The sequence below is a fragment of the Giraffa tippelskirchi genome, chromosome 12 (genome assembly GCF_054371585.1).
Source record: "Giraffa tippelskirchi isolate mGirTip1 chromosome 12, T2T-mGirTip1v1.2.pri, whole genome shotgun sequence".
NCBI classification, from domain to species: Eukaryota; Metazoa; Chordata; class Mammalia; order Artiodactyla; family Giraffidae; genus Giraffa; species Giraffa tippelskirchi.
The window spans coordinates 536,810-563,601 of NC_137286.1; the positions used below are offsets into that span (position 1 = coordinate 536,810).

General features: G+C 58.5%; 3 gene segments (V, D, J or C); all 3 read left to right on the top strand.

The window, feature by feature from the left end:
• Positions 1–26,792, top strand: part of LOC145530219 (Ig alpha-1 chain C region-like) — a 275,477-nt gene that overhangs the window by 232,389 nt on the left and 16,296 nt on the right.
• Positions 1,154–8,561, top strand: LOC145530220 (immunoglobulin heavy constant gamma 2-like). The segment is given in 7 exon segments: positions 1,154–1,401; positions 4,261–4,554; positions 4,868–4,912; positions 5,007–5,327; positions 5,410–5,730; positions 7,265–7,398; positions 7,568–8,561. Coding segments are annotated over 7 exon segments (1,407 nt in total).
• On the top strand, positions 8,073–26,015 carry LOC145530050 (immunoglobulin heavy constant epsilon-like). The segment is given in 8 exon segments: positions 8,073–8,482; positions 8,706–8,857; positions 20,850–21,085; positions 21,278–21,476; positions 24,355–24,645; positions 24,774–25,097; positions 25,185–25,508; positions 25,581–26,015. Coding segments are annotated over 8 exon segments (2,277 nt in total).

Here is a 26,792-nt window from a genome sequence, read left to right on the forward strand (position 1 = left end):
CATGAGTCTACATACATGTGAGTCTACATACACATGAATCAACATGGACATGAGTCAACACACGTGAGTCAACATGGACATGAGTCAACACACACGTGAATCAGCGACCTTTCACTGCACTCCCCCGTTAGGGAGGAGGCCCACGCCCTTCCTCTCCAGGCTGGCATCTCCACCTTCCTCTGTCTTGGATAAACAAACCTCTTCTCTGTGTGCTTTCCACCTGTTGTGCTGTGTCTCTAATCATAAACTTGGCACCTGTATTTACAGTGTTTGCCTCCTTGGAACATTCGTGCTATCAAATGAGGCAGAGCCAGGCGACCCTTCCTTCTAGGCTCCAGCCCCTGGTGCTCTCGCCGCTAGGACTCTGGGATCTCATCCAGGCTATGCGGGTCCAATTCCAGGGCAGGGAACTAAGCTCCTGCTTCAGCACTACTCGCTGCTGCCTCTCCGAGAAAAAGACCTCCACCCACAGCACTTCTGGGGTGGGGGCTATAGTGTCTCCCAATCCCAGACCTCCTGCTCTATCTACGGGACAGCCAGAGTGCACAGGGGGCCTCGGGTGCCCTACAGCATTTCAAGACACTAGAAACAGAGGGACCATGTCATCCACACACGGGGAGGCCACTGTGCCCGCACCCAGCAGTGGAGGGCTGCACCGTGTCGCTCAGTTGAACAGTCATTTTGGGCCCCAGTGACCACCGTGAACTCTGCCAACAGGGAACAGCTATGGCCAGGAGAACAGCTGCCCTCTGACCATAGACGTTGTTCCGGCTTCTGTCAGATATCAGGGTCATAGAAGGCAGGGGGAGGGCGAGGGAAGAGTCAGGACCCGGACGAAGCCAGTGGTCTGGAGGGAAGCCCATCCTGGCTGGTGGACCAGACTCGGCCCGAGGCTGGGCCACATGCTGGGCACGACACACTTTCCAGGGTTGCAGAGGAACCCACCATGGCTGGGAGGCCCAGAGGGCACAGGCGAGGGGCCCAGACCCTGGGCTGTGGTGGTTCCACCAGGCATAATCCCAGTGGAACGTGGAAAGCCGTGACGGCTGGGGTTCCCACTCCTCCCTTGGGTCCCAGGGCACTTCTCAAACCACCCCACTCACCCACAAGACGCAGCTCAGCCACATCTGGACTCCCCCAGGCCCTCTGAGGCAGAAACCACCCGAAGAAAAGGGAACTTCAGGAAGCAAGTCATGCCGCCGGGTTTCAATCCACTTCTTAGTGTTTGGAGAGTTGTGGGCAAGGAGTTCACACCTCGGGGGACTGGTGACCAAGATCTAGGGAGCGGGGCTGCAGACAGAGCGCACAGACCCCAGGAGCCACATGTGTCTGGGGCCCGAGCGGGGAAGGGGCCCGGAGCCCCGGGCTGCAGGGGAGCCCCCTCCACGGCCCCCACCATGGGTGAGTGGGGACTCCGAGGATGAGCGCTCAGGGACAGGAACGAGAGCCCTGCAGGGAGACCGGCCCCGGGACCCCCGGAGGGGCTGGAGCAGGCAAGCGGACCCAGAGGAGGCACCTGCCCCTGGTCACGGTGCGGGACGAGCGCGGGGATGGAACCCGGGCAGGGCGCACCGCAGCAAGAGCACTGGGCCCGGGGCTGGGGAGCTCGGAGGGCTGTCAGGCCATCAGGGAGCAGGACGGGCTGGGGACGGGAGAGGAGCGAAGGGGAGGGCTGCGTGTGACCAGGTGCTCTGGAGCCCGGGGCTGGGCGGGCATGAGGACCAGCCAGGATGGGAGGAGGGTCTGATCCGAGGATGCAGGAAAGGGAGAGGACCCCAGGGCACTGAAGGCTCCTGGAAAGGCTGGTGGAGCCGGCGTGGGTCCCAGGGCAGGGCCACGTACAGTGGTGTGGGTCCCGACTGGGCTGGGGCTGGGGTCAGCGGCAGAGTCAAGGGCAGGGCTGCAGGGCCGGCCGGGCTCCGTGTCCACAGCGGGCAGCACAGGGCTGAGCCCACAGCTCCCCTGGACGCGGAGGGCTGACCAGAGCCTGGGGCCCGAGGACCAGGAGCAGGAGCTGGGCAGAGGGCAGGTGACCCGAAAACTGGAGGCAGCAAGGGGTCAGAGGAGGGCATGGGTGGGGGGACAGAGATGAGCAGAGAGCAAGAGTCAGGACCTCCGCCGGGAGGGGCCCGGGCGGGCAGAGCTCCTCCAGGGGAGAGCTGCCCGGAGGCCGCACGGGGCAACTGGCAAGTCCAGGGAGGAGAACTGAACTCAGGAAATAAAGGGGTGAGGAGTGGAGCTGGGCAGGGTGAGGGATCCCGGAGGGGCCAGAGGGGCAGGGGAGGGTGAGGGGGCAGCCCAGGGATGGGGGCAGCGAGGCAGCAGGTGAGCAGGGGCTGGGAGAGCAGGGGGAGCCCATGGTGCTTTGGGGGAGCAGGTACAGCTTGTGAGGGTGAGCAGGGATCTGGGAGGGTTGGGGGGCCATGGTGCTTTGGGGGAGCAGGTACAGCTTGTGAGGGTGAGCAGGGATCTGGAAGGGTGGGGGGGCCCTGGTGCTTTGGGAGAGCAGGTAAAGCTTGTTAGGGTGAGCAGGGGGCTGGGAGGCCAGGGGTGTCCCTGGAGATTTGGGGGAGCAGGTACAGCTTGTTAGGGTGAGCAGGGGACTGGGAGGCCATTGGTGCCCCTGGAGATTTGGGGGAGCAGGTACAGCTTGTGAGGGTGAGCAGGGGCCTGGGAGGACAGGGGGAGCCCCTGGTGCTTTGGGGGAGAAGGTACAGCTTTCGTGGGTGAGTAGGGGGCTTGGGGGGGCGCCCTGTGCTTTGAGGGAGCAAGTACAGGTTAGGAGGGTGAGCAGGGGCCTGGGAGGACAGGGGCAGCCCGTGGTGTTTATGGGGGGCAGGTACAGGTTATGAGGGTGAGCAGGGGGCAGAGAGGGCAGGGGAAGTCCCTGGTGCTTTGGAGGAGCAGATAGCGCTTGAGAGGGTGAGCAGGGGGCTGGGAAGCCAGGGCTGCCCCTAGAGATTTGGGGGAGCAGGTATAGCTTGTGAGAGTGAGCAGGGGGCTGGGAGAGTAGTGGGGGACCTGGTCCTTTGGGGGAGCAAGTAGAGCTTTTGTGGGTGAGCAGGGGCTGGGAGGGCAGGGGTGCCCCTGGAGATTTGGGGGAGGAGGTACAGCTTGTGGATGAGCAGGGGCCTGGGAGAACAGGGACAGCCCTTGGTGTTTAGCGGGGGGCAGGTACAGGTTATGAGGATGAGCAGGGGGCTGGGAGAGTAGTGGGGGACCTGGTCCTTTTGGGGAGCACGTAGAGCTTCTGGGCATAAGCAGGGGGCTGGGAGGACAGGGGGAGCCCCTGGTGCTTTGGGGGAGCAGGTACAGGTTATGAGGGTGAGCAGGGGGCTGGGAGTTCAGGGAGCTCACCTGGGGTTTTAGGAAAGTAGACAAAGATTGTGCAGCTGAGCAGGGGCTGAGAGGTCAGGCCCCTGCCTACAACCTCAGCTGACCATGTGTGTGCTGAGCACTTCAGTAGGAAAGGATCCTGGGGCTCAACGGGCCATCTGCGCTGTGGGGCCAGACGCAGGGACACTGGGCAGCGTGAGCCCTACAGAGAAGATGGGCCCGAGAGCACAGCCGCCCGGAGCTGAGTCCAGGGGTGTGGGTGCTGGACGAGGGCGAGGGGCGGGGGTCAGGGAGCAGGGGCACAGGGCCGGGAGAGCTCAGGCCACAGCTGGGGAGGCAGAGGGCTGAGACAAGTGGTGTGGGCCGCCCCTCAAGCTAACGCGGGCACTGTTTGGTGGAGGGTCTGAGTGGAGAACGAGGCAAAGAGGAGCAAAGACCCGAGAGGAAGGGCTCTGGGGCAGCAGGGAAGGGGCGCCCTGAGGGCACCGGGTGGGCTGCACTTCCTGGGCCCAGGGTCCACCTGTCCCAGCAGCCTGTGTGGCTCAGGAGTCAAAGGGGGGCCGGGCCTCGCACGGAGGGCTTGACAGGGCGGTGCGAGTGGCCAAGGGGACCCGGGGCGCCCGCTCGGCGGTCAGACAGGCTGCTGGCCAGGGAAACTGACCAGGCTGGGGAAGCAGGGGCCACGGGTCAGGCCAGGCGCCCACCGGAGGGGAGGAGCCCCAGGGCTCTGATCCAGGAGGCCACACTCACCGACCCCAGCTGTGTCCAGACACCCCAGCTGCAGCGCACAGAGCGGGGTGGCCAGACCATGCCGGCCGGTCGTCAGACTCTGGAAGCACATGGTGGCTGGGCTCAGCGGTGCCCCAGGCCTGGGCACCTGAGGTCCTGCCAGACCCGGCAGTCACCCAGCCTCCTCTCTCACAGCCTCCACCACAGCCCCGAAAGTCTACCCTCTGAACTCTTGCTGCGGGGACACGTCCAGCTCCACCGTGACCCTGGGCTGCCTGGTCTCCAGCTACATGCCCGAGCCAGTGACCGTGACTTGGAACTCGGGTGCCCTGACCAGCGGCGTGCACACCCTCCCAGCCGTCCTGCAGTCCTCTGGGCTCTACTCTCTCAGCAGCATGGTGACCGTGCCCGCCAGCACCTCAGGAGCCCAGACCTTCACCTGCAACGTAGCCCACCCGGCCAGCAGCACCAAGGTGGACAAGCGTGTTGGTGAGAAGTTGGGCCCCTGAGAGGGTGTCCACTCCAGGAGATCAGGGTGAACCCCCCTGCCTGCAGGGACCCCACCCCAGGGATGATGTGAACCAGGCCAGCGTGTCAGGGGAGGCCCTGTCTGTCTCTCGGGCTTGGGGAGGGGGTCCCATGGAGTTTCCACCATACCAGGGTGGCCGCAGGCTGGAAAACGTCCACACGCCTAGACATACAGAGGTGGGCCCTGGGCTCAGACCTGCCAAAACCTGTCCCTAACCTAAGCCCAGCCCCTGGCTTCCAACTCCTGGTAACCCCCAGTCTGTTCTCTCCGCAGAGCTCAAATGCGTACCGTCAGGCTGTGATTGTCCCAAATGCCCAGGTAAGTCACCCAATCTCACCTCAGGTGGAGGGGAAAGGCTGCCTGAGATGAGTGAGACCCTGATACTAATCCCCTGCCATGTCTCTGCCATCAGGCGTGAGAGGACCGTCTGTCTTCATCTTCCCCCCGAAACCCAAGGACACCCTGATGATCACTGGAAAGCCCGAGGTCACGTGTGTGGCGGTGGACGTGCGCCGGGATGACCCCGAGGTGCAGTTCTCCTGGTTCGTGGACACCGTGGAGATGCACACGGCCAGGACGAAGCCGAGAGAAGAGCAGTTCAACAGCACCTACCGCGTGGTCAGTGCCCTGCCCATTCTGCATGACGACTGGACTCAGGGAAAGGAGTTCACGTGCAAAGTCAACCACAAAGGCCTCCAGGACCCAATCGTGAGGACCATCTCCAGGACCAAAGGTGGGCCAGGTGGACGGGTCCAGGAGGGCCCTGGGGGCCAATCAGAGTGACCACTGTGCTAACAGACTTGCTCTCCCCACAGGGCAGGCCCGGGAGCCGCAGGTGTACGTCCTGGCCCCACCCCGAGAAGAGCTCAGCAAAAGCACGGTCAGCGTCACCTGCCTGGTGACCGGCTTCTACCCAGACTACATCGCCGTGGAGTGGCAGAGACAGCGGCAGGCTGAGTCGGAGAGCAAGTACGGCACAACCCCGCCCCAGCTGGACGCCGACGGCTCCTACTTCCTGTACAGCAGGCTCAGGGTGGACAAGAACAGCTGGCAAGAAGGAGACACCTACACGTGTGCAGTGATGCACGAGGCTCTGCAAAATCACTACACACAGAAGACCATCTCTAGGTCTCCGGGTAACTGAGCCACATGCCGCCGACCTAGCGAACGTTCCCTCACCCACCCCTCCCGGGCTCCAGGTCCAGCCAGGACGCCCTAGCCCCGTCCTGTGTGCATTCCTCCCGGGCCGCCATGAATAAAGCACCCAGCGCCGCCCTGGGACCCTGCAACGCTGTGCTGGTTCTTTCCGAGGCAGAGCCCTGGTGACCTCCAGGCCTGCGGGGGGCGGGCTGGGCCAACTCTGAGCCACTTTTTCACCATCTGTGGGGAGAGCTGACCCCGACCTGGGCCAGACACACAATGAGTGGGTCCAGCAGGCCACCTGGGGGCTGCCCGAGGCCGCGGAGGGGCTTGGCCAGAGGCGCAGCTCCACAGCCCCCTCCAGCCACCACCTGCTGGGCTGGACTCAGGACAGGAGCGGAGGAAGCCCCTGAGACCCTCAGGGATTGAGACCCAATGCTTCCTGCCTCTGGTCCAGCCCACGCTGTGGGGCAGGGCCGCATGCTTGTCCCCAGGCCCCGGTCCCTGGGTGTCCAGCGTCCGTGTGTCCACTCTGGGCCTGCCTGGAGCCAGGCATGCCCGGGGGCTGGCCCTGCTTCACCCTCAGGCTCCCGAGGTCAGGCCTCGCCCTCCCCTGGCCAGGAGGCTCTGCCCGGCTCTCCCTTTGCGGGGCCAGGCCTGTGCGCTCGTGGGGGCGTCATCCCTGTGCCTGAAAGGGGCCCAGGCCGGGAGCCCTGAGCGTCCAGGGCAGGGACCTAGCTGCTCCCTATGGACACTGAGCCCAGAGCCATGGACAACAAGCCCCAGCCCCGCACGCACATAAGATAGCCCGCACCCAGCCTCCTCCACACGCACTCAGGTGCCCGCCGCACACGAGCACAGTGCGCCCCGTCACACACCCACCCGCCTGCACACACTCAGCCCTCACACTCGGGGACCCATGGGGCAACCCCGCAGGCCCAGACCCAGAGCTGGGTCTCGTGAGCCCTCACTGTGGACACCAGCTGGTCCCCACCCTCCAGCGCCCATGGGCTGCTCAGCGGCCGTTCCCCACACTGACCACACTGACCAGGTCAGACATCCGTCCCTCGCCTCCCCTGGGGCACCCACGCCCCTCCCTAGCAGGCTGAGACCCCCCTCAGCCCCTCATCCCGGACCCTCAGCCCTCGGGCACAGGGACACAGCCCGGCGCTCTCCCCGCTTCCCCCCGGGGCAGGGCCCAGGCACATGCGCTCTGCTGCCCCTCCCGGCTCCAGGCCTGGCCCTCTGTCCTGTGGGGAGGTGGGGTCAGGACGCCCTCCCCCCGAGGGCCCCAGCTCAGGGCACAGCTCAGGATGGGAGCAGGACCCCACAGGCCAGGCCCAGACAGCGGCCAGGGCTGGAGGGGTGGGGGCTGCGGCTGGGGCCCAGAGACTGACCTCGGGTGACCCCTGCCCGGCCCATGTGGGATCACGCCACCTCCCCCCTAGAGGGAGCCCTGCCCCGTGACCCCAATGACCCTGCCCAGCCCCCCGTGGGCAGATACAGCACTGACCACCCCTCCCTGTGCAGACCTGCTCCTGGAGGAGGAGAGCTGCATGGACACCCAGGAAGGGGAGCTGGACGGGCTCTGGACGACCATCTCCATCTTCATCACGCTCTTCCTGCTCAGCGTCTGCTACAGCGCCACTGTGACCCTCTTCAAGGTGGGGGTCCACTCCACTGTGCCCTGGGGCCCCTCGCTGTCCCCAGGGTCCCCTCAGTGTCCCTCACCATCCATTGACCGTCCCTCACTGTCCACTCGCTCTCCACTCCCTCTCCCTGGGGGCAGCCCAGGTGAGATCCAGGCTGCACTCACCCCACTCCCCCCGGCAGGTGAAGTGGATCCTCTCATCCGTGGTGGAGCTGAAGCAGTCGGTCACTCCCAACTACAGAAACATGATCGCGCGGGGCGCCTAGAGCTCCTGTGAGCTGTGGCCACCCCAGACCCAGCGGGACCACACCTGTCTGCTCATGTCTCTCAGCCTGTGCCAGGTCTGTTCCATTGTTTTATGAACTCGCAAACCCTTTAGCTCACGGCCACCCTCGCCTAACCTCTGAACCCTGGTATTGTGGCCACCACTGTCTGCCGCAGCCCCACTCCAAGACCCGAGTGGATAGCAGGTGGTGCCCCAGCCAGAGCTGATGAACGCCGAGGGCCTCTGCACAGCCTGCGAGACACCATTCCCGCGTATGCCTCACCAAGATCACGTGGTCCAGGGCTGTCTGCACAGCCAGGGTCCAGACCGCAGGGCCCTGGGGGAGGCCCAGTGTCAGATCCTTGGGAGCAGGAAACTCCTGCAAGGACCACTAACAGGTACTCAGGTCACCTCCACTGAGGATGCTGCTGCGAGCAGGGCCTGGGCCCACAGCTGCTACAGGAGCCCTGGTCGGGGAGGAGGTGACGTCCAACCAGACGGACCCCCTGGAGAGGGGCCTGGTGAGCAGTCCCCGGTGGACAGAGCTGGAGGGGCTCCCAGAATACAGGATGACAGGGCAGCCAGTCCATCCTGTGGCCAACAGCCTGACACGTCCCGCAGGAGCTCAGCCTGCACCGAGGGCGGGGCTGAGAGGCAAGACCAGAGACCCACAAAGGCCCCGCCCCAGGCCCCGGGGCCCCACCTCGCCCCCCGCCCCCAGTACAGACTCTCCGGTCGTTGCAGAAATGCGCATGGGTGTCTCTGGATGGGAGGCGCTGCCCCTAGGACTGGAAGGAACGACCACGGTCTCGGAGCTTGGGAAGCTTCTTCTGTAAAGTGTGGGGGCCTGTTCATTCTCTTTGCTGCTTCTTTATCTCTTTAATGACAATAAAGCATCTTTACTTCACCTAGCTCACTGGCCAGTCTCCGTATGTTGACATATCTCCTCGCCTCGTGGAGTCCACCGCCTGGACCCCTCCACCCCCACCCACCCGTGGGGTGCCTGTCCCCGTCCCCCCCACCCCGCCCCTAGGGCTCCCACTCCCCCTCTCCAGGGGAGCCAACCCTAGTGCCCCGTGGTGGGTGGTCCGCACAGGAGGTATCACAGACGCCCAGGGGACTGGGACCACAGGCCTCACCCTCACACCCTGGAGCCTGGGACCCCAGATCCAGGAGCACAAGGCCGCTCCTCCTGAGGCCTGTCTCCGTGGGCACCCCTCTGTGCCTGTCTCTGCCCTCACCTCCTCTTAGACGGTCTCCAGTCAGACTGGATGAGGGCCCACCCTGGGGCCCCAGTTCACCCTCATCACCTCTTTAGAGACGCCGCCTCCAAATGCAGTGATGCTGGAGGCCTGGGGGTCAGGGCTGCAAGATTTGAATTTGGGGTCACAATTCTGCCCCAAGCAGGCGAGTTGGTGCCAGAAACCAAGAGCAGGAGGGGACACCCGTGAAGGCGGGCCAGGAGGGGCAGCTGGGGGAGGGGTGTCAAAGGGAGCACCCAGACCCGGTTCAGTGCTCAGGACACACTGGTCAGTGAGAAGGACCTCCGAGGGGGCTGGGGACACTGAGCTCAGCCCGGGCGGCACAGGGGTCATGGCTGTGTTATAGCAGAAGCAGTAAGGGGGCTCAGGGCTCAGAGAGGGACCAGGAAGGGTGGCCGCCTGCATGCGATGAGGCCGTTGTGTCCGCCGGCCGGCCTGGGTGCAGGATGCAGTCAGGACTCCGTCCTCACAGACACCAGGGACCAAGGAGACTGGACACTCCCCAAGGGCGGAGGAGGATCCTGCTCAGGGACAGCTCCAAGAAGGGGGCCAGGGCCTGGGCGGGTGCTGGCCATGCTGGGCTCTCTCCGAACGGCATCTTAGGGAAGCTGGGTCATCGTGGGGACGTGCCTTGTCAGCTGGGGGCCATGCTAGTGTTTGCTCAAGCCTTTCAGGGGGAAGGGGGGCCCTACGGCTAGACAGCGCAGGCCAAGGCCCAGCAGGACAGGCTCCAGACAGGGAGCTGCCATCATCTCAGCATGGCCGCATCACCCCAAGGCCCTCGGAGGTGCTGGTCCAGGCTCCTTGGGTAGAGAGACAGAGGACTTCACACATCACTCAGAGGACCTGCACCTGAGATGCAGCACTGGTAAAGGGCCAGCAGGATGGCCACAGGGTGGACAACACGGTCCACAAGACCATCTGTCCCTGGGGGACCCAGCCAGGCAGCATGGACATGAGACCCTCTCTACCAGCAGGCTCTTGGGGGTCCCCCACACTCTGCTTTTCCCACACACTAACCATCTAACCAAGACACTGACCATCCATTCAGCCGTCCAGCCTGCCCAGCCCTGGGCCCTGCCCCTTACGTCCATCCCCCAGACCAACAATCAGCCACTAGCTGGTCCAGCCCTCAGGAAGGCTGGGGTAGCCAACTCGAGCACTGGCTCTATGGCCTCCTAGCTGAACGCAACCCCTGGCAAGGCTACCCCTGGGCCCCTGGAGAACTGCCCCCACACCAGCTTCCAGGACAGGGAGCTGACCTCTCGAAAACAACACCACAGGGCACCTCTCCTCACACATTCCCTCTGTCGATTTAAAAAACATTCACAACCTAAAAGTTAAGAGTTATGCTTAATTGGGTGGGAATTTTTAGGATTTCAAGTCCAGGGCAGCACCTCAAGCACCCTGAGAGAAATGCTATGAGGAGTGGAGGGGAGGAGCCAGCATGTAGATGTTTGCAACAAAGGGCAGGCAATCTGAATGACAAAAGGTTACTGTTAATTAAATAAAGCCAGAAGCCCAAGTCAAGGGATTTAGCACTTTTCTGTATACCTGGAGATAACAAGAGTCTGGGTTCTCTAACATCGTTCCTTCCATGTGCACCTCAGCTACCCTGGGGCCAGCATCCTGCGCTTTCACATCCTCAGCTCCCTTGGGCTCACCATAGGGAGTGGCTGCAGCCTGCAGGCTTCTAGGAGGCAAGTGTTCTTCTGACTCCTGAGTGCCCTCAGGGCCACTGGCTCACACTGGAGGGCTTCAGTCACTGGTGACGGTGGCATTCTCGTTTACTGATGTGGCAGGAAATACTCCATTTCTCACCCCAACCTCTGCACATTCCCCATGCTCCCCAAAGCCCAGTGGGGGTGCCTGCCCTTGAGCCACTCCAGCTGCACCCACATGAGCCTGAGGTCAGCCTCCAGCTGCCTCCTCGCCCCAAGAGGCTCCAGAGTAAGTGCCCTGGCTCTCACCTGTCAGGGTGCCACCTGGTGTACACACACCTGCATCTGAGTCCACACACAGAGACACACACACAACGCCAGTGTGTTACCACATGTACACACACCCCATCTGCATCTACACACACACACACGCACACCTGTCAGTGTGACATCTCCTGTACACACACCTCCATCTGTGTCTACGCATACACACAGGAGCCCTGACACACATCTATCAGTGTCTCATCTCATATGCACACGTCTCCATATGCATCTTACACACACACACACACACCCCTCCACCATGAGGCCTCCACCCTGTCCTAGCCTCCTGCCTTATTCCATGGGAATCATCTGAATTCTGAAACCTGGTGCAGCCTCAGTGGTGTGGTGTCTTTGGTGTGGTATCCCTGGGGGGCCCAGGCTACAGAGTGGTCAGTGTGAGTTGGGGAGGGAAAGAAGAGATGCAACGGACTGAATGTTTCTCCCGAGATTCCTGTGTTGAAGCCCTCAGCCCTAATGCGATGCCACTCAGAGGTAGGGTTTTGGGAGATGATGTGGTCATGATGGTGGAGCCCTTGGGAAAGAGATTGGAGTCCCTTTCAGGACCCCCAGAGCTCTCAGTTCTCCTGTGTCAGGGCACAGCAGGGAGATGCCATCTATGAACCCGGAAGCAGCTCCCACCAGACACCAAGTCTGCCAGCACTGTGACCTTGAACTTCCTCCCCCAAGAACAGTGAGAGCGTGTCTGCCATCCACACGTCTGTAGTGTCTGGTTGGAGCTGCCAGACCCGCCGAAAAAGGTAACTCCTGGCCAGGTGCCCCCACCCCCAGGACCCAGTTGGGTTAGCAGAGCGGCACCTGGGCCACTGGGATGGGGGAGGGGCCCAGCACAGTCAGGCTGTGGGCATGTGAGGCCCCACACACCTGCTACCAAAGCTGCTCCATGGGCCCAGCCTGCATGGGTGGGCCTGGGGACTGGCCAGGACAGTGAGTGAGGGTCATGTTGAGTCTTGGCGGGGGCTATCCTGGTCCACAGGCTCCTGGCACTGCAGTTGCCAGGGCACCAGGCAGCCCAAATTCACAGGGTCAGTCAGCCTGCAGGGGAGGGGGTGGAGAGAGCAGATGGGCCACCCCCGAGAGGCTCTTATGGGCATCCCCAGATGTGTCTGAACCCCTGAACAAGGGAGGGAGCCAGGATGGGCACCCATCTGCCCACCGCCCCCGTGGACTCATCAGACTGCTCTGCAGGCTGGGGTCACTGTGGCCAAGGCCTGCCGACCCACCCAGAATGGCCCAGTTACTTACTGTGGTTAGGGGCCGGTAAGTGGAGGTGTCGGTCACAGCATTAGCATGACTTCAGGCTGGGTGACAGTTCCCACCACCACTACCTCCAGGCTCCCTTCAAATGTAGGCTGCAGAGGACCAAGCCAGAGGAGAGGCCAAGGGGGACTGTAGAGCTCACCCCGGGGGGAATCAAGCCAGGTGAGAAGCCAACAGCGTCGGTGACACAGACAGACCTGGCAGGGCACAGTCACAGGATGAGGCTGACAAACCAGCCGTCAGGCAGCTGGCTTCAGGCTCCTTGAGTGTGTCCTCATCCTGGGGGTACGCTGGTGACTGTCCCCACGGCTCACCACGCACCCTCTACGGCTCTGTCCCTCGGTGCAATGACGCTCACCTCCCACTGGTCTTACCTTGGCTGCAGGAGCGTGCATGGCAGTGTCCATCACAGACCACACCTGCTCCGTCCCTCCACTCTGACAATGGCAAGTTCCAGAAACAGCTGCTCCTTTGGCCTGGATCCCAGAACAGAGAAGCCCAAACAATCTGCAGGAGACGCGGCCGCAAAAGAGAAATGTGGCCTGACGCCGCAGCCTGTTCACCTGGGGCTGGTATGATGGCATCCTGGCGAGAACTGGCGATACAGACGTCCTCAGACGCCACTGCGCAACGTTAGCTCAACACCGAGTATAAACGTAATAACACGTCTGACGTGTGCGGAGTCCTGACTGTTCCAGAGTTTTCAGAGACTATTAGGGTTGTCAAGAGAAACAGGACAAAGATGACGCATGCACTGCATACATCCATACATACAGCTACACGTGTATGCATGTACAACTAGAGACAGAGCTATAAATACAGCGAAGGATGGGTTCAGACAGAGGTGACACAGGTATGTCGACATACAAAGACAACAAGCTTTCTTCCCAAGAGCTGGCTCTCTGCTTGCGTGGGGCTGGCAGGCAGGGCCGATACATGCGGGGCGGGCCAGTGGGCTGGAGGCTCAGCCAGGAGCAACTGCTGCTGTCTTGAGAAAGAACTCCTTCCTCCCCAGGACCCTTCACTGGTCGGATGAGGCTTGCCCACGTAGCAGAGGGTCAGCTCCTTTACTTGAAGCCCTTTGGTTGTAGACATTAACCACATGTACAAAATACCTTCGCAGCAACACCTGGGCTAGTGTCAGAGCAAATAGCCCCGCTGAACGGGAGTATGAGACTGACCCTCACAAGGGCCTCATCTCCCTCTGTGCCCACGACACCCCACGAGGCCGGGTCACTGTCACCACATCAGCGCTGAAGAAAGCGAGCGTCTGCAGCCCCTGTCCGTGGGGACCCCCTGCCTCTGGGGGCAGGGAGGTGCCAGGGCTTCATCTATGTCTTCTGAGCCCAAAGCTCCTGTTGTCTGCACTGTCCACGCTGCCTCTTACAGAGACCCTGGGACGCCCTCCTGGTCGAATTCCTGCCCTCGAGACAGGCTGCCTGAGGGCATCCATCCAGCCGGGAGGCTTTCGGAGAGAAAGAAGCCCTGGAAGGTCTGGAAGGTGCATCCATTTACCTACTGGACAGCTCCTCACCAGATGGCAACTCTGCCATCAAGCCGGCCACCGAGTGTCCCTGATGAATGACACAGACGCGGCCTCTGACCACAGGAAAGAGAGATAGCAGGGCAAAGGCAGGCGCCAAGTGAGTCTTCCCACAAGCAGTGATGGATGTGAGGGCTGCCACGACCAGTGCTATGAGTGGGAAGCCAGGGCAGGAGGCCCTACAGCAGAGGAAACAGCCCCTTCTGCAGGGTCAGGGCAAGCTTCCCAGGGCGCGCCCTGAAGCAGAGCCCCGGGGCAACAGTGTAGCTGCCTCGGGTCTGCTTGTCAATGCCTGTCTCCCACACTCCAGGCCACAGAACTTCCTGGACTCAGGCTACATGGGGCCACGTGTGAGGACATGGCAGCGACCTGCTAAAGGACAGGTTTCGAAACATGGTCTGAGGATGAGCGGATACATAAAGGACACTTCTCACAGTTTAACGCATCCATTGGTGGGTCACACCCAGTTCAAAGGAGAATTCAAAGTATCCCATGTATATAGTTGAATCAAGGATGCAGAAATGAGTTGATAGAGACTTCCTTGGTGATCCAGGGGTTAAGATTCCGCCTTGCAACGCAGGGGACACAGGTTAGATCCTTGGTTGGGGAACTAAGATCACACAAGCCGTGGGGCAACTTTGCCCACGCACCACAACTGCTGAGCCCGCAGGCTGCAAATACTGAAGCCCGTGCACTCTGGAGCCCACACACCACAACTGGTGAGCCCACATGCTGCAAAGAAAGATCCCACGCCAAGACTAAGAGCAACACAGCCAAATAAATGAATGCCTTTGGGAGGGGCTTTCCTCATGGCTCAGTGGTAAAGCGTCCGCCTGCCCCTGCAGGAGACGCGAGTTGCCTCCCTGATCCGGGAAGATCCCACATGCCACGGACAGCTAAGCCTGGGAGCCACAAGTATTGACCCTGTGCTCTGGAGCCCAGGAGCTGCGACTACTGAAGCCCACGCACCCTGGAGCCCACGCTCTGCCACAAGAGAAGCCGCCGCAGTGAGAAGCCTGTGCACTGCCTCTAGAAAGGAGCACCGCAACAACAAAGACCCAGCACAGCCAAAATTAAATAAATAAAAATGTTTTCAAAGAAATGAGTTTATATATGGGAGGCAGAGAAGAGACAACTGTCGTTCCAAAACAGAGGATTTGCATCGCCATCAATTATCCATGGCTTACGGAGTTATGAAGTAGCTCAAAGACAGTGAAAATCGTAGAGCCCTCTAGGATCAGACGGCCTTGAAGGGTATACAAGACAACACCTTGTTTTCCACAGAAGACACAAGAAGTAGCCTTTTGACCCACTGCCAAGTCTTTCACAGTTTCTCCTACTAACATACAACGGACACAGATCCAGAGTACAGAGAGAGCTCCTGCAAACCAATCAGAAAAATCAGTTTGGCAGAGGAGTGGTAAAGGGAAGTAAACAGATGTCTCACAAAAGATGCGCCAACAGCCCTCAGACGTTTGAAAGGAAACATGCTGGTTACCAGGGAAATGAAAGCGAAAAACCACATCAGGGAAAGCAGTTCTGATTCCAGGACAGGTGGGGCAGCTTGGCCCAGACTAACCCCTTGCAAATAATAATTATAAGCCATGGGGGAAAAAAACTATTCTAAAAAAGGATCTGAAGGCACTGGGGACCCTTTGAAAGATCAGTCTGAGGCGGTACCTCTGGCCAGGCACCAGGTGTAGCTAGGACATGAGCAGGAACTGCAGTCCGCACGAAGGTCACATCGCAGGAGGCAGGGCTGCCTGCAAGAGCAGCTGGAACTTAAGGAGACACGTCCAGAAGAGGAGGGAGCCGCCGAGGGGCAGCCCCCAAATGCTGCACGCGCACTCTTCGCAGACCCTCAGCCACCCCCTGCCCCCCGCCCCGTGCACGTGTAGGGAAAACTCCAAAGGGCCTGGGAGAGGCACAAGCCGGGGGTCAAAAGAACGGAGGCGACCCGAGCTACCGCCAAACACAGGAAAGGTGCCACGGCAGACAGACTGGAGCTAACTGCCTCCCGACAGAAAATCAGTCGTTCTCTGAGGAAGAGTACGCAATCCATCACCTTTGTCACGCTTAATCTGCAACACCCAGCACACACTCAAACATGACTACTTGTGCAAAGAAACAAGCAAATGTGGCCCACAGTCAGTACAAGGCTGTCAGTGGAGCGGATAATCTCTACGGAAAATTTTTAAACTATTTACAAGAACCAAATAAAAATTCTAGAACTAGAAGTACAATTCTGAATTTTTTAAGTCACTTGATGAGCTTAACAGCAGATTGAAGAAGCTAAAAGAAAGGTCAGAAAACTGAATTTCAATATAGACATATTCTATATTTATTATAGATATTCTAATGTGTTACATATGTAAAATACATTTTAAATAATATATAGATACATATTAAATCTGTATTTTATATATCAATAAAATGTTTTTAGTCCAATTCAAAGAGCACAAAGAAAAATGTTGGAGAAAATAAAGAAAAGAGACTCAACGTCGTGCAGGACACTATGAAACACTTGAAAATATGTAAAATTGGAGTCCTAGAAAGGGACGAGAGATAGAATGGGGCAGAAAAAGTCTTTAAAGAGATAAAAGCCAAAAATTCCCGATGTGGCCAAAATATCAATTCACATATTTAAGAAGCTCAGCCAGTTCCTAACAGCAAATACGATATGATGTGCCATGTGTAGGCATATTGCACAAACTGATGAAAAACAAAGATAAAGAGGATGCCCTGATAGCAGTCAGAGAAATGACACAAATGTACAGGAAGCAAATTACATCTGGCTTCTCATGAGGAAAAGCAGTGACCAGGAAACAGTAGAATGGGGAGTTTCCACCAGAATTCTATATCCAGAGAAAATACTGTTCCAAAACGAGTATGACTGTGTAACAGACATTCACAGACACACAGAGCCTGAGGGAGTACGTTTCAAAGAGCCCTGCAGTACAGGCAAGGCCAACAGAGACCCTTTGGGCTGAAAGGAAATAACACCAACTGAAAACTGAGATCTGCAGGATGGAAACAGGCGCTTCAGAGACGGCAAATATGCCAGTGCAAAAAATTATCTTTCTTCTCTTAGTTTCTTGAAAAGGTAACTGATTTTTTAAAAATTACCAACAGTACGTTGTGGGGTTTTTAGTATGTATGGATGCAACATACGTGACAGCAGCACAAAGGATGAGTCGTCAGCAAAACTGAAGGTTCAAAGTTCTAACGGCTCACGGGAGGGAGCAAAATATTTAACCTAAGTTCACTGTGGCGACTTCGGGATGCACATTATAGTCATGAAAACCACAATGCAGAGACTCATCTAACAAGTCGACAATGGAATTCGAATGGAGTGGTAAGAGGCACTTGCTGACCCAGGATAATGTCGGGAAGAAGCAATAAAGCTACAGGGACACGCTCGACAGACGAACTTTAGAGGCATTCTCATGAGATTGGAGATGCGTCGTGGGAATTCCTAATAATGTACTTTCACAGTCTTGAGAAATTCCATAGAAATAGAATCTGGAAAAACAGCATATATTAAGAAACTATGTGAATGATTAACTTTCAAACCCCAAGGCCAGACCCAGAAGGGGGTATGACTGGGATCGTGAAAACATGGACCTTGGAACACCGGGTCGGCGACAGGCGTGAACGCTGCCTACGCGCTTGCTAACTGTCCTGAGACTAGACCAGAAGTGAATGGCCTGGGGTGAACACAGGAGATCTGGACCACGTCAGTGTCGCCCATGACATTTAGGAGCATGTGATTAACACAGCTTGTGTCCTGAGAAAGATAAGATCTGAGAAAGTCTCGTAGTCTGCAATCAGGAATAAAAGCTGGGCTCCGAGTAGACTCTGCACCCCAGCCCAGCAGAGGCTGCGGGTCCCCTGACCCACTGCACCAGACTCCGAGTTCTGTCTTCATTCTCGTCACTCACTCCTGGACCAGTAGGGCAACAGAGATGAAGCAAGTACGCCTGTCCCTCCTGTCATACTATTTTGCAGTGCTTTCACACATGTGACCTGACTATTTGTGGACTGTGAAATCAAATCAGAGAGTTACCTTTTTTAATAAATAAAGAATAAAAAACCTTTATAAGGTTTAATAATAAAGGTTTTTAAATAAAAAACCTTTAATAAAAAACGTTTTTTAATAAAGAAAATGAGAAAAATCTGTGCATTGTATGTAATAAGACTAAATATTTTCATGAAACTTTTATTTCAGTAACATAAATAAATATACATAATATATGTTATATATAAATAATGTTGGGCTTCCTCGGTGACTCAGACAGTAAAGAAACTAGCTGCAACGCAGGAGACCTCGGTTCAATCCCTGGGTGGGGAAGAGCCCCCCTGGAGAAGGAAATGGCGACCCACTCCAGTATTATTGCCTGGAGAATTCCGTAGACAGAGGAGCCTGGCAGGCTACACCCAACAGAGTTGCAAAGAGTTGGACACAACTGAGCAACTAACACTTTCACTATTCTTTCATAAATAATGTATGCATGTGAATTAAGTTATAATATAAAATGCTTTTTTACAAGGACTGTGGTCAAAACAGTTTGTGAAAAATGAAAGTGAAGTCGCTTAGTCGTGTCTGACTCAGCGACCCCATGGACTGCAGCCTACCAGGCTCCTCCGTCCATGGGATTTTCCAGGCAAGAGTACTGGAGTGGGGTGCCATTGCCTTCTCCTAAAACAGTTTGAAAGATGGTCATTTAATAGATTATTGGAGGTCCTGGGCAATGGTATGTGACAAGAAACAAGAAACAGGGCTGTTACAATTGAAAGGAAAGATGTGAAATAGGTATTATTTGCAGACGATATGATCATTTCCAAGGAAAAGCCAACACAATCAGCAAACTGTTAGAACTAACAAGAAAACCAGCACAATTTCTATGCAAGACCAGTTTACCAAAAGTAGTCGTGTTCTTCCATGTCAGCAAACACCTACTAGAAACTGTAATAGAAAGGACAGCGCAAGCCACAGCAGTACAAGGAATAACCTGGAAAAGAATGTCCCAGACCTTTGAAGAAAAAAATCAAATTCCATTCAAGGGCATAAAAGAAATCTGAATGGCTGGAGAGATACACTAGTCAAGAAAGGGATGGCTTATTAAAGTCTCATTTGTCTCCCAGACTAAGAGATACAGTGTGTGCCAAATCAAAATCCCAGCTGAGTTGGTTGGTTGGTTGGTTGGTTGGTGAGATCCATTTACAGCTTAGATCATTTTGAAAAATAAAGCAAAGGATGAAGGGTTTTGGGGAGACTGTCCCCCTCAGTGTTAACACGTACCCCTAACCACCACTGAAAAGGACGGTCTCGTGCACAAATTAGTAGACCCAAGGACTGGGGAGCACGCAGAAACAGCCGGGCGCTCCTAGGAGCTTGGACTACAGTGAGCGTGGCACTGTCAGGCGGCAGGAAAGCTTCCGAGGTGAGCGGGGAAGCCGGCTTCTTCTGTGCAGAAATTCAACCCGCATTTCTGCTCCAGAGCACTTGCAAGGTGAGTGGGTGGTGGGGGGAGCCTGCTGGAACCGAACATGCGCATCAGAAAGGCCAACTCTAAAGCTGAAAGGAGAAGGACTGGCCGAGGCTGGGAAAGAGTGGACACAGCGTCTCCCCGGGGCCGTGTGCGTCCCCCAGAGCTCCAGAACGTGACCTCGTCTGGACATGAGGTCTCCACAGATGTCATTTGCTTAAGGACCCTGAGATTAGGCCACACTAGATTTCAGAAGCATGTTAAGTCCAATGACTTAAAACAGGAGGAGCTGACACAAAGGGCAGATGACCATGTGAAGATGGAGGCAAAGACTGGAAGCCGTCAGGCCCTGGAAGAGGCAGGAGGACCCCCCCCTGGAGCCTTCTGGAGAGTTCAGCCCTGCTGACCCCTTGGTTTCAGAATTCAAGCATCCATTGAGGGTCCATTTCTTTGGTTTTAAGCCACCAACTATGTGGCCTTTGTTATTGCAGGCCCAGGAAGCTCACACAGCAACCCCGAATGTGCAGGCTGGAGGGTAAATAACTGATGAATCTGCCATGTGGAAATCAAGAATTTCTGTTCAATGAAAAGGATTCAATAAGCAGCATTAACAGCCAAGGAATTAACCAGGAGATGCTTATCACAAGTTGAAAACTAGCAAGGGGAAACTTTGCTGCTGGTCTACCGGTTAAGACTCCATGCTCCCAATTCAGGGGGCCTCGGTTCGATCCCCAGTCGGAGAACTAGCTTCCACATGCCACAACTAAAGATCTCGTGTACCACATGCCAAATAAACATATATATTGGCTGGGCACCAAGGCCTCTGCCCTGAGTGCCCACAGTGGGGGAGAATGAGCAAAGGGATGCCAGGGTGGGCCTGGACGGCCAGGCCAAGCCCCAGCCCCACACACTCGCACAGTGCAGGCTGCAGGGCCTCACACCACCTGGCAGGATGCTCCCCGGTGGGGCTCTGCCCTCCCTGTGGTTTCTCTGAGAACCCTGGGTCCTTCCAGGGAACTTGGTGTTCCCCCGTCCACCTCCCATGCACCCTCTGTCCCTGGGGCCAAGGGGGGAGGGGTGGCACAGACCAGGACAATCTGTCCTGGGGTCCTCGGGGCCCCAGCTCTGTGCACTGTGTCCACCCCAGGCATCCAGCTGCCCCTCTGGAGTCTTCTGCCCTCCAAGGGGACCAGGCCTGACAAGGCCTCTGGCATGCAGGCCACCAGCCCAAGATGTCCTGGGTCCAGGGGACAGGGTCCTGCAGCCCAGGTCCACGAAATGGAGGCAAGGGCGACACTTGGCCATCATCGGCTGAACACACATCAGTGAGAATCTGTGGGGGCCCAGCCGCCCCACAGGTCAAAGGTCACTGCTGTCCTCACACCCTGGGCGGACAATGGCAGCCCAGGTGGCACAGTCCATCCCAGGCTCTGGGGAAGCTCGTGTCCAGCCTTCCCCAGGCCCTCGCTGACCTGATGGAAGCCTGGCTGCAGGACAGTGATCGGGCAGCAGGCGCATAGAGGATGAGCCTGCCGGCGGGCGGGCTAGCACGCCCCTACCTACACCCAGCTGGACTCATGGCTCTGCACACGCAGCCAGGGCCACCCCCATGGGCCAGCCCCCGGCCTGCTCCTCCTGGCAGTGTGCCCTCGGGTAGCCCCAGGATCCGCCGCAGGCTCCGGGGCCACCAGGCCTCGACCTCTCACACACAAAGCAGCCAGAACCGCCCCTCACAGGGCGCCCTCGGGGACAGTGGTGGTCGTGCCCGCTGCCCTGTCCCTTCCTGGCCATCACACAGCCACCGTGCATGCCAAGGGCTCACCAAGGCAGCCCGTGGCATCGAGGAGAGAGACCACGAGCCAGCAGCAGAGACCAGGGGTGAGGCCGCAGAGAGGAGCCTGGCCTGAGACCTGCGGTCACTCAGTCGACTTCCCAAGAATAGAGAGAGAAGGGAAGTTCCAGGGCTGCTGAGGCCTCCGGGGGTTCCCACCCCATTTTTAGCTGAGAGCACTGAGGCAGAGCTCCCCCAATCCCCGCCCAGGCCCTACCGTCTGGATGTAAAAATAACAGCCATGGGTATTGACGATTCACCTCACCCGGGAGCCTATCCAGGGATCCTGCGGCTGGGCCACCGCCAGCCGGACGGGCCACACCAGCCATGGACACGTGAAGGAGGACCCAGCACCTCGGGCGCCCCAGCTCCTGGAGCCGCCCAGACCCCGCTGGGAGAAGACACCTGGACTGCCTGTGCTGGGAACGCAGCCTCCAGGTCACCGCTTGTCTCTCTGCCGTCCGCTCCCCGCACGCAGACACAGGGAAGGGAGAAAAGGCTCGAAGCCGACCTGGAGGAGACAAAGGGGCCGAGAGTCTCAGACAGGTCAGGGCCAGGGCAGGGACTACACGCAGGGTGTGGAAAGCGGGCTGAGCCTGGATCTGCCCACAGCCAGCCAGGACAGGGGCGGCCAGCCCAGGGTCAGGGGAGAAAGCTGCAGGGGTCAGTCGGCATGCCGGCCAACACAGCAGGAGCACTGTGCCCACATCATCTGGTCTCAGCCACCCTGACTCAGGCAGGCCAGGCAGGGCTCCTCTGGGCCAAGTGTGTCTTAGTGGATGGAGCTGTGAGGAGGGAGACGAACTATCCCAGCCTCAGCTGGGCCTCACTGGCCATACGGGCTGCCTGGAGGCAATGTGATTCTGGGTTGAGATGGGTGGACTGAACCAGGTGGCTCGGAGAGATGCTGTCCTCAGGGGGCCAGGGTAGCCTATCTTGGCTGTCCTAGACCTGGCTGGTCCAGCTGAGCAGAGCTCAGGAGTCAACCATCCTGGGCTGGCTGAACTGGGCTGTGCTAACCTGAACTAGGTGGACCTGGACTTGACTGGACTCGGCTGGATTGAGTTGGGCTGAGTTAGCAGAAACTGAGGTCAGCGGAGTAGAGCCTGACTAGAATGGCTGGGTGGGGTAAAAGGGGCAGCCAGACCCATCTGAGCTGAGTGGGCTGGACCGGACTAGACTCTTCTCTAGTGAGCTTGCCTATCCTGGAGGGGTGGGGCTGAGTGGGGATTGGCTGAGTTGAGCTGGGTCAAACCAGGCTGAGTTAGGTTGAGTTGCACTGTAGTGGGCTGACCAGGGCTGAACTGGGCTGACCTGGGTTTAGCTGGGCTGAAATGGGCTGAGTTGGGCTGAAAAGGGTTGAGTTGGGCTGAACTAGGCTAAGGTGAGTTGAATAGAGTTGATCTGGGCTTAACTGGGCTGAAAAGGGTTGAGCTGGGCTGAACAGGGCTGAGCTGGGCTGAACTGGGTTGAACTGGCTTGAACAGGCCTGAACTAGGCTGAGTGGGGCTGAACCGGGCTGAGCTGGGCTGAAAAGGGTTGAGCTGGGCTGAACTGGGCTGCGCTGGGCTGAACTGGGTTGAACTGGTTTGAATAGGCCTGAACTAGGCTGAGCGGGGCTGAACCGGGTTGAGCTGGGCTGAAAAGGGTTGAGCTGGGCTGAACTGGGCTGCGCTGAGCTCAGTTGGGCTGAGTTGGGCTGAACTGGATTGAGCTAGGCTGAATAGAGCTGAACTGGGATGAACAGGGCTGAATAAGGCTGAGGAAGGCTGAACTAGGCTGAGCCAAGCTGAACAGACTGAACTGTGCTGAGCTGGCCTGAGCTGCACTGGTCTGAACTGACTGAACTGGACTGAACTGTGCTGAGCTGGGCTTGGTTGAGTTGAGCTGGGCTGACCTGAGCTGAGCTGGGCTGAACTGAGCTTAGCTGGGTTGAGCTGGGCTGAACTTGGCTAAGCTGGGCTGAGCTGAACCGAACTGGGCTAAGTTGGGCTTATCTGGGCTGAACTGGGCTGAATAGGGCTGAGTTGGGCTGAACTGAGTTGAGTTGGGCTTAGCTGGGCTGAACTGAGCTGAACAGGGCTGAACTGGGATGAACAGGGCTGAGCTGGGATGAACATGGCTGAGTTGAGCTGAGCTGAGCTGAGCTGAGCTGGGCTGAACAGTGTCGAGCTGGGCTGAAATGGCCTTAACAGGGCTGAACTGGACTGAGTTGAGCTGAGCTGGGATGAACTGGGCTGAGCTGGGCTGAACTGGGCTGAACAGGAATCAATGGGGCTGAGCTGGGCTGAAATGGATTGAACTGGGCTGAAATGGATTGAGCTGGGCTGAACTGGACTGAGTTGAGCTAGCTGAATAGGGCTGAACTGGGATGAACAGGGTTGAATAGGCTGAGCTGACTGAACTGGGCTGAGCCTGAGGAGGGCTGAAGAGGTGGCTGAGGAGGGCCCTGAGGGTCTTAATCCTCTCTCGGTGGGGCTGTAGTCAGACTTCCCTGGGGGTCCACAGGCAGAGCACCAGGGGGCCTGGGCTGTTCAGGGGAAGAATGGGGTGAAGGAGCAGCCATGATGGAACAACTCAGGGACCTGAAGGGCTAACCCACTGGCCGCAGGGAGCAGGGCCCAGAGGGTGGCAGGTGGATCCACCCACAGGATGCCCACAAGGACTGGGGTGATTCCTGGGAAGTGGGGGCCTTTGGATCCCCAGGGGGGTCTGAGTTAGGGTTGGGAGTGGGGAAGCAGCCTGGTGATCCCTGGGGGTCTCTGACCCAAGCCAGGGCTAAGGGTGGGGCAGAGGGGACAGACTCATGGTTCCTGGGGTTCTCAGAGTCCCTGATCTCCAACAGGGGTCTGAGTGGGGACAGAAGAACAGCCTGGTACCTCCTGGGGGTCTCTCCGCCCCCCAGGCACTGACAGGGGTCATGGGCTCTGAGCACCCACCTCCAGGAAGTGGATTGGCACCTCCACTCAAGCATCCTGTGTTCAGGCACTCAAGCCAGGGGCAGTGACTGTCACTGCTCACTAGTGGGGCTCCTGGTGGGCTCAGGAGGCAGAGCACAGCTGCTCGCTGGAGGGGTCCCTGGTGGGCTCAGGAGGTGGAGCACAGCTGCTCGCTGGAGGGAACCCTAGAAGGGTCAGGAGGTGAGAAAAGGACCCAGAAGGAGCCATCTGTTCCTCAAGGCTGGAGCAGAGTCCAAGTGTTCCCTGAGCCAGACCACCCCACCTCAGCTCCACAGCCCACCCCAAGCGAGCAGTCAGCCTGGCACATATGAGTGACAGTCCTGAGACCAGCGCTGACCCTGGTCCTGTGCCCACAGTCTCCACCAAGGCCCCAGTCGTCTACGCCTTGACGTCCTGTTGCACAAAGGAAGACTCTGTGAGGCTGGGCTGCCTGGTCAAGGACTACTTCCCAGGGTCAGTGACAGTGACCTGGGACACAGTGCCCCTGGACGGGAGCACCGTGACCTTCCCTGGCATCCAAACGGCGAACTCCAATCTCTACACTACCACCAGCCAGCTGACCGTCTCGGGCGAGCAGTCCAAGCAGTTCACCTGCAGTGTTTTCCATGCTGAGACCAACTCCACCACCGCCAAGACCATCAGCACTGGTGAGCCAGGGCTGGGGTAGCCGGTGAGACAGCCGGGGGTGGGGGGCGGGCCAGCCAGGCTGGAGGAACAGGGAGAAGAGGCTGGTGTCCCCAGGAGACCAGCCCCATGCCTGCACCTCTGCCCCCAGAGTGCGCCAAGAACTTCAGCGACCCCTCGGTGAAGCTCTTCTACTCCTCCTGCAACCCCAGTGGCGACACCCACACCACCATCCAGCTCCTGTGCCGGATCTCTGGCTACACCCCAGGCAAAATCAAGGTCACCTGGCTGGTGGATGGGCATGAGTCCAAAGAACTGTATGCACAATCGGGCCCCGAGATACAGGAGGGCAATCTGACCTCCACCTACAGTGAAGTCAACATCACACAGGGCCAGTGGGTGTCTGAAAAAACCTACACCTGCCGGGTCAACTATTACGGCTTCAACTTCGACAACCACGCCCGCAGGTGCACCGGTACGGCCCTCACCTACGCCAACTCTCAGACACTGGGGGCTCAGGGAGGAGGGCGGTCAACCTCACACGGACCCCTCTCGCACACAGCTGAGTCCGAGCCCCGCGGCGTGAGCGCCTACCTGAGCCCGCCCACCCCCCTTGAGCTGTACGTCCACAAGTCGCCCAAGATCACCTGCCTGGTTGTGGACCTGGCCAACACGAAGAACCTGAGCCTGACCTGGTCGAGGGCAAATGGGAAACCTGTGCACCCGGACCCCCTCGACATCAAGATTCAGTTCAACGGGACGTTCACCGTCAAGTCCACCCTGCCGGTGGACGTCATTGACTGGGTTGAAGGCGAGACCTACTACTGCAAAGTGAGCCACAGCGACCTGCCCACGGATATCCAGCGATCCATCTCCAAGGATGTTGGTGAGCGGCAGGCTGAGGGGAGGTGGGTGGGCCTCCTGGGAGGAGCCTGGCTGATCACACACCTGTCCGCAGGCAAGCGTGTGGCCCCCAAGGTCTACGTGTTCTGGCCAGACAGAAAGGAGCTGGAGAACGAGGAGGAGCTCACCCTCACCTGCCTGATCCAGAAATTCTTCCCCAAGGACATCTCTGTGCAGTGGCTGCATAACAAGAGACTGATGCGGAAAGACCAGCACACCACCACAGAGCCCGACAGGGTTGACAACAACACCCTCGCCTTCTTCGCCTACAGCCGCCTGGCAGTCCCCAGGGCCAACTGGAAGACGGGCGACGAGTTCATCTGCCGAGTGATCCACGAGGCACTGCCCAAGACTAGGACCCTGGAGAAATCGGTGTTCATTAACAGCGGTAAATAATGCCCGCCCTCTCGCCCACCCCTCTCCAGGGGCAGGGGAGGGGCCCGTGGGACCTTCTGTCCACTGTCAATAAACACTCCGGTGCCTGCTCAGAGCCCCGAGCATGCCTGTTCTTGGGGCTCGTGGGCTGTGGGTCGGTGGCGGGGGAAATGTCCCGGCACAGAGGAAGGGAAGGCATGGCAGGCAGACAGGGCTGAGGCAGGGCTCTGTCCAGCATCACTGTCCATGTCGAGGCCCTCCCCCTACTCCACTATGAATTCTGCCCACTCAGCAAGGTCTAAGAGCCAGAGGGCAGTCCTAGGGGAGGGACCTCAGAGACCCCAGCCTTTTCTGGGGGTCTCGGAGGCCTCAGCCTCCACCCGAGGCTCCTGCCAGCCCCTCTGGACACATATAAGCTCCCAAGCTCCCAAGTTCAGCTGCTTACACACAGGCCCTCCAGATAGAGAAATGGGTCAAGCCAGATCCCCACACAGGCACCAGCATGCGCGTCCCTCCACTGTCACCTCCAGGGCACAAACAGGCCAACCGCGCATGTGGGCTAGTGTGGGGTCTGCTCCTCTGACCCTCGCTCCTCTGGCCCCCACCTCTGAACTCGTCCCTACCCATGCAGTCCTGCTGGGCCGGGGTCAGCGTCCAGTGCCCCATCTTGCTGCTCAGCCTCGCTCCACTCTGAATCACTCTGGGACACACCCATCACTCCCAAGCACCCTCAGGCCACCATGTCCACTGGTACCAAGGCTCCACACCCATCCACTGCCAGCCACAGGCAGCATCCCCCACACTCACAAAAGGCCCACCCTCTCACCCAGGCCACACCCTCTCACCCTCTCACCCAGAACACACCCTCTCATCCAGGCCACACCCTCTCACC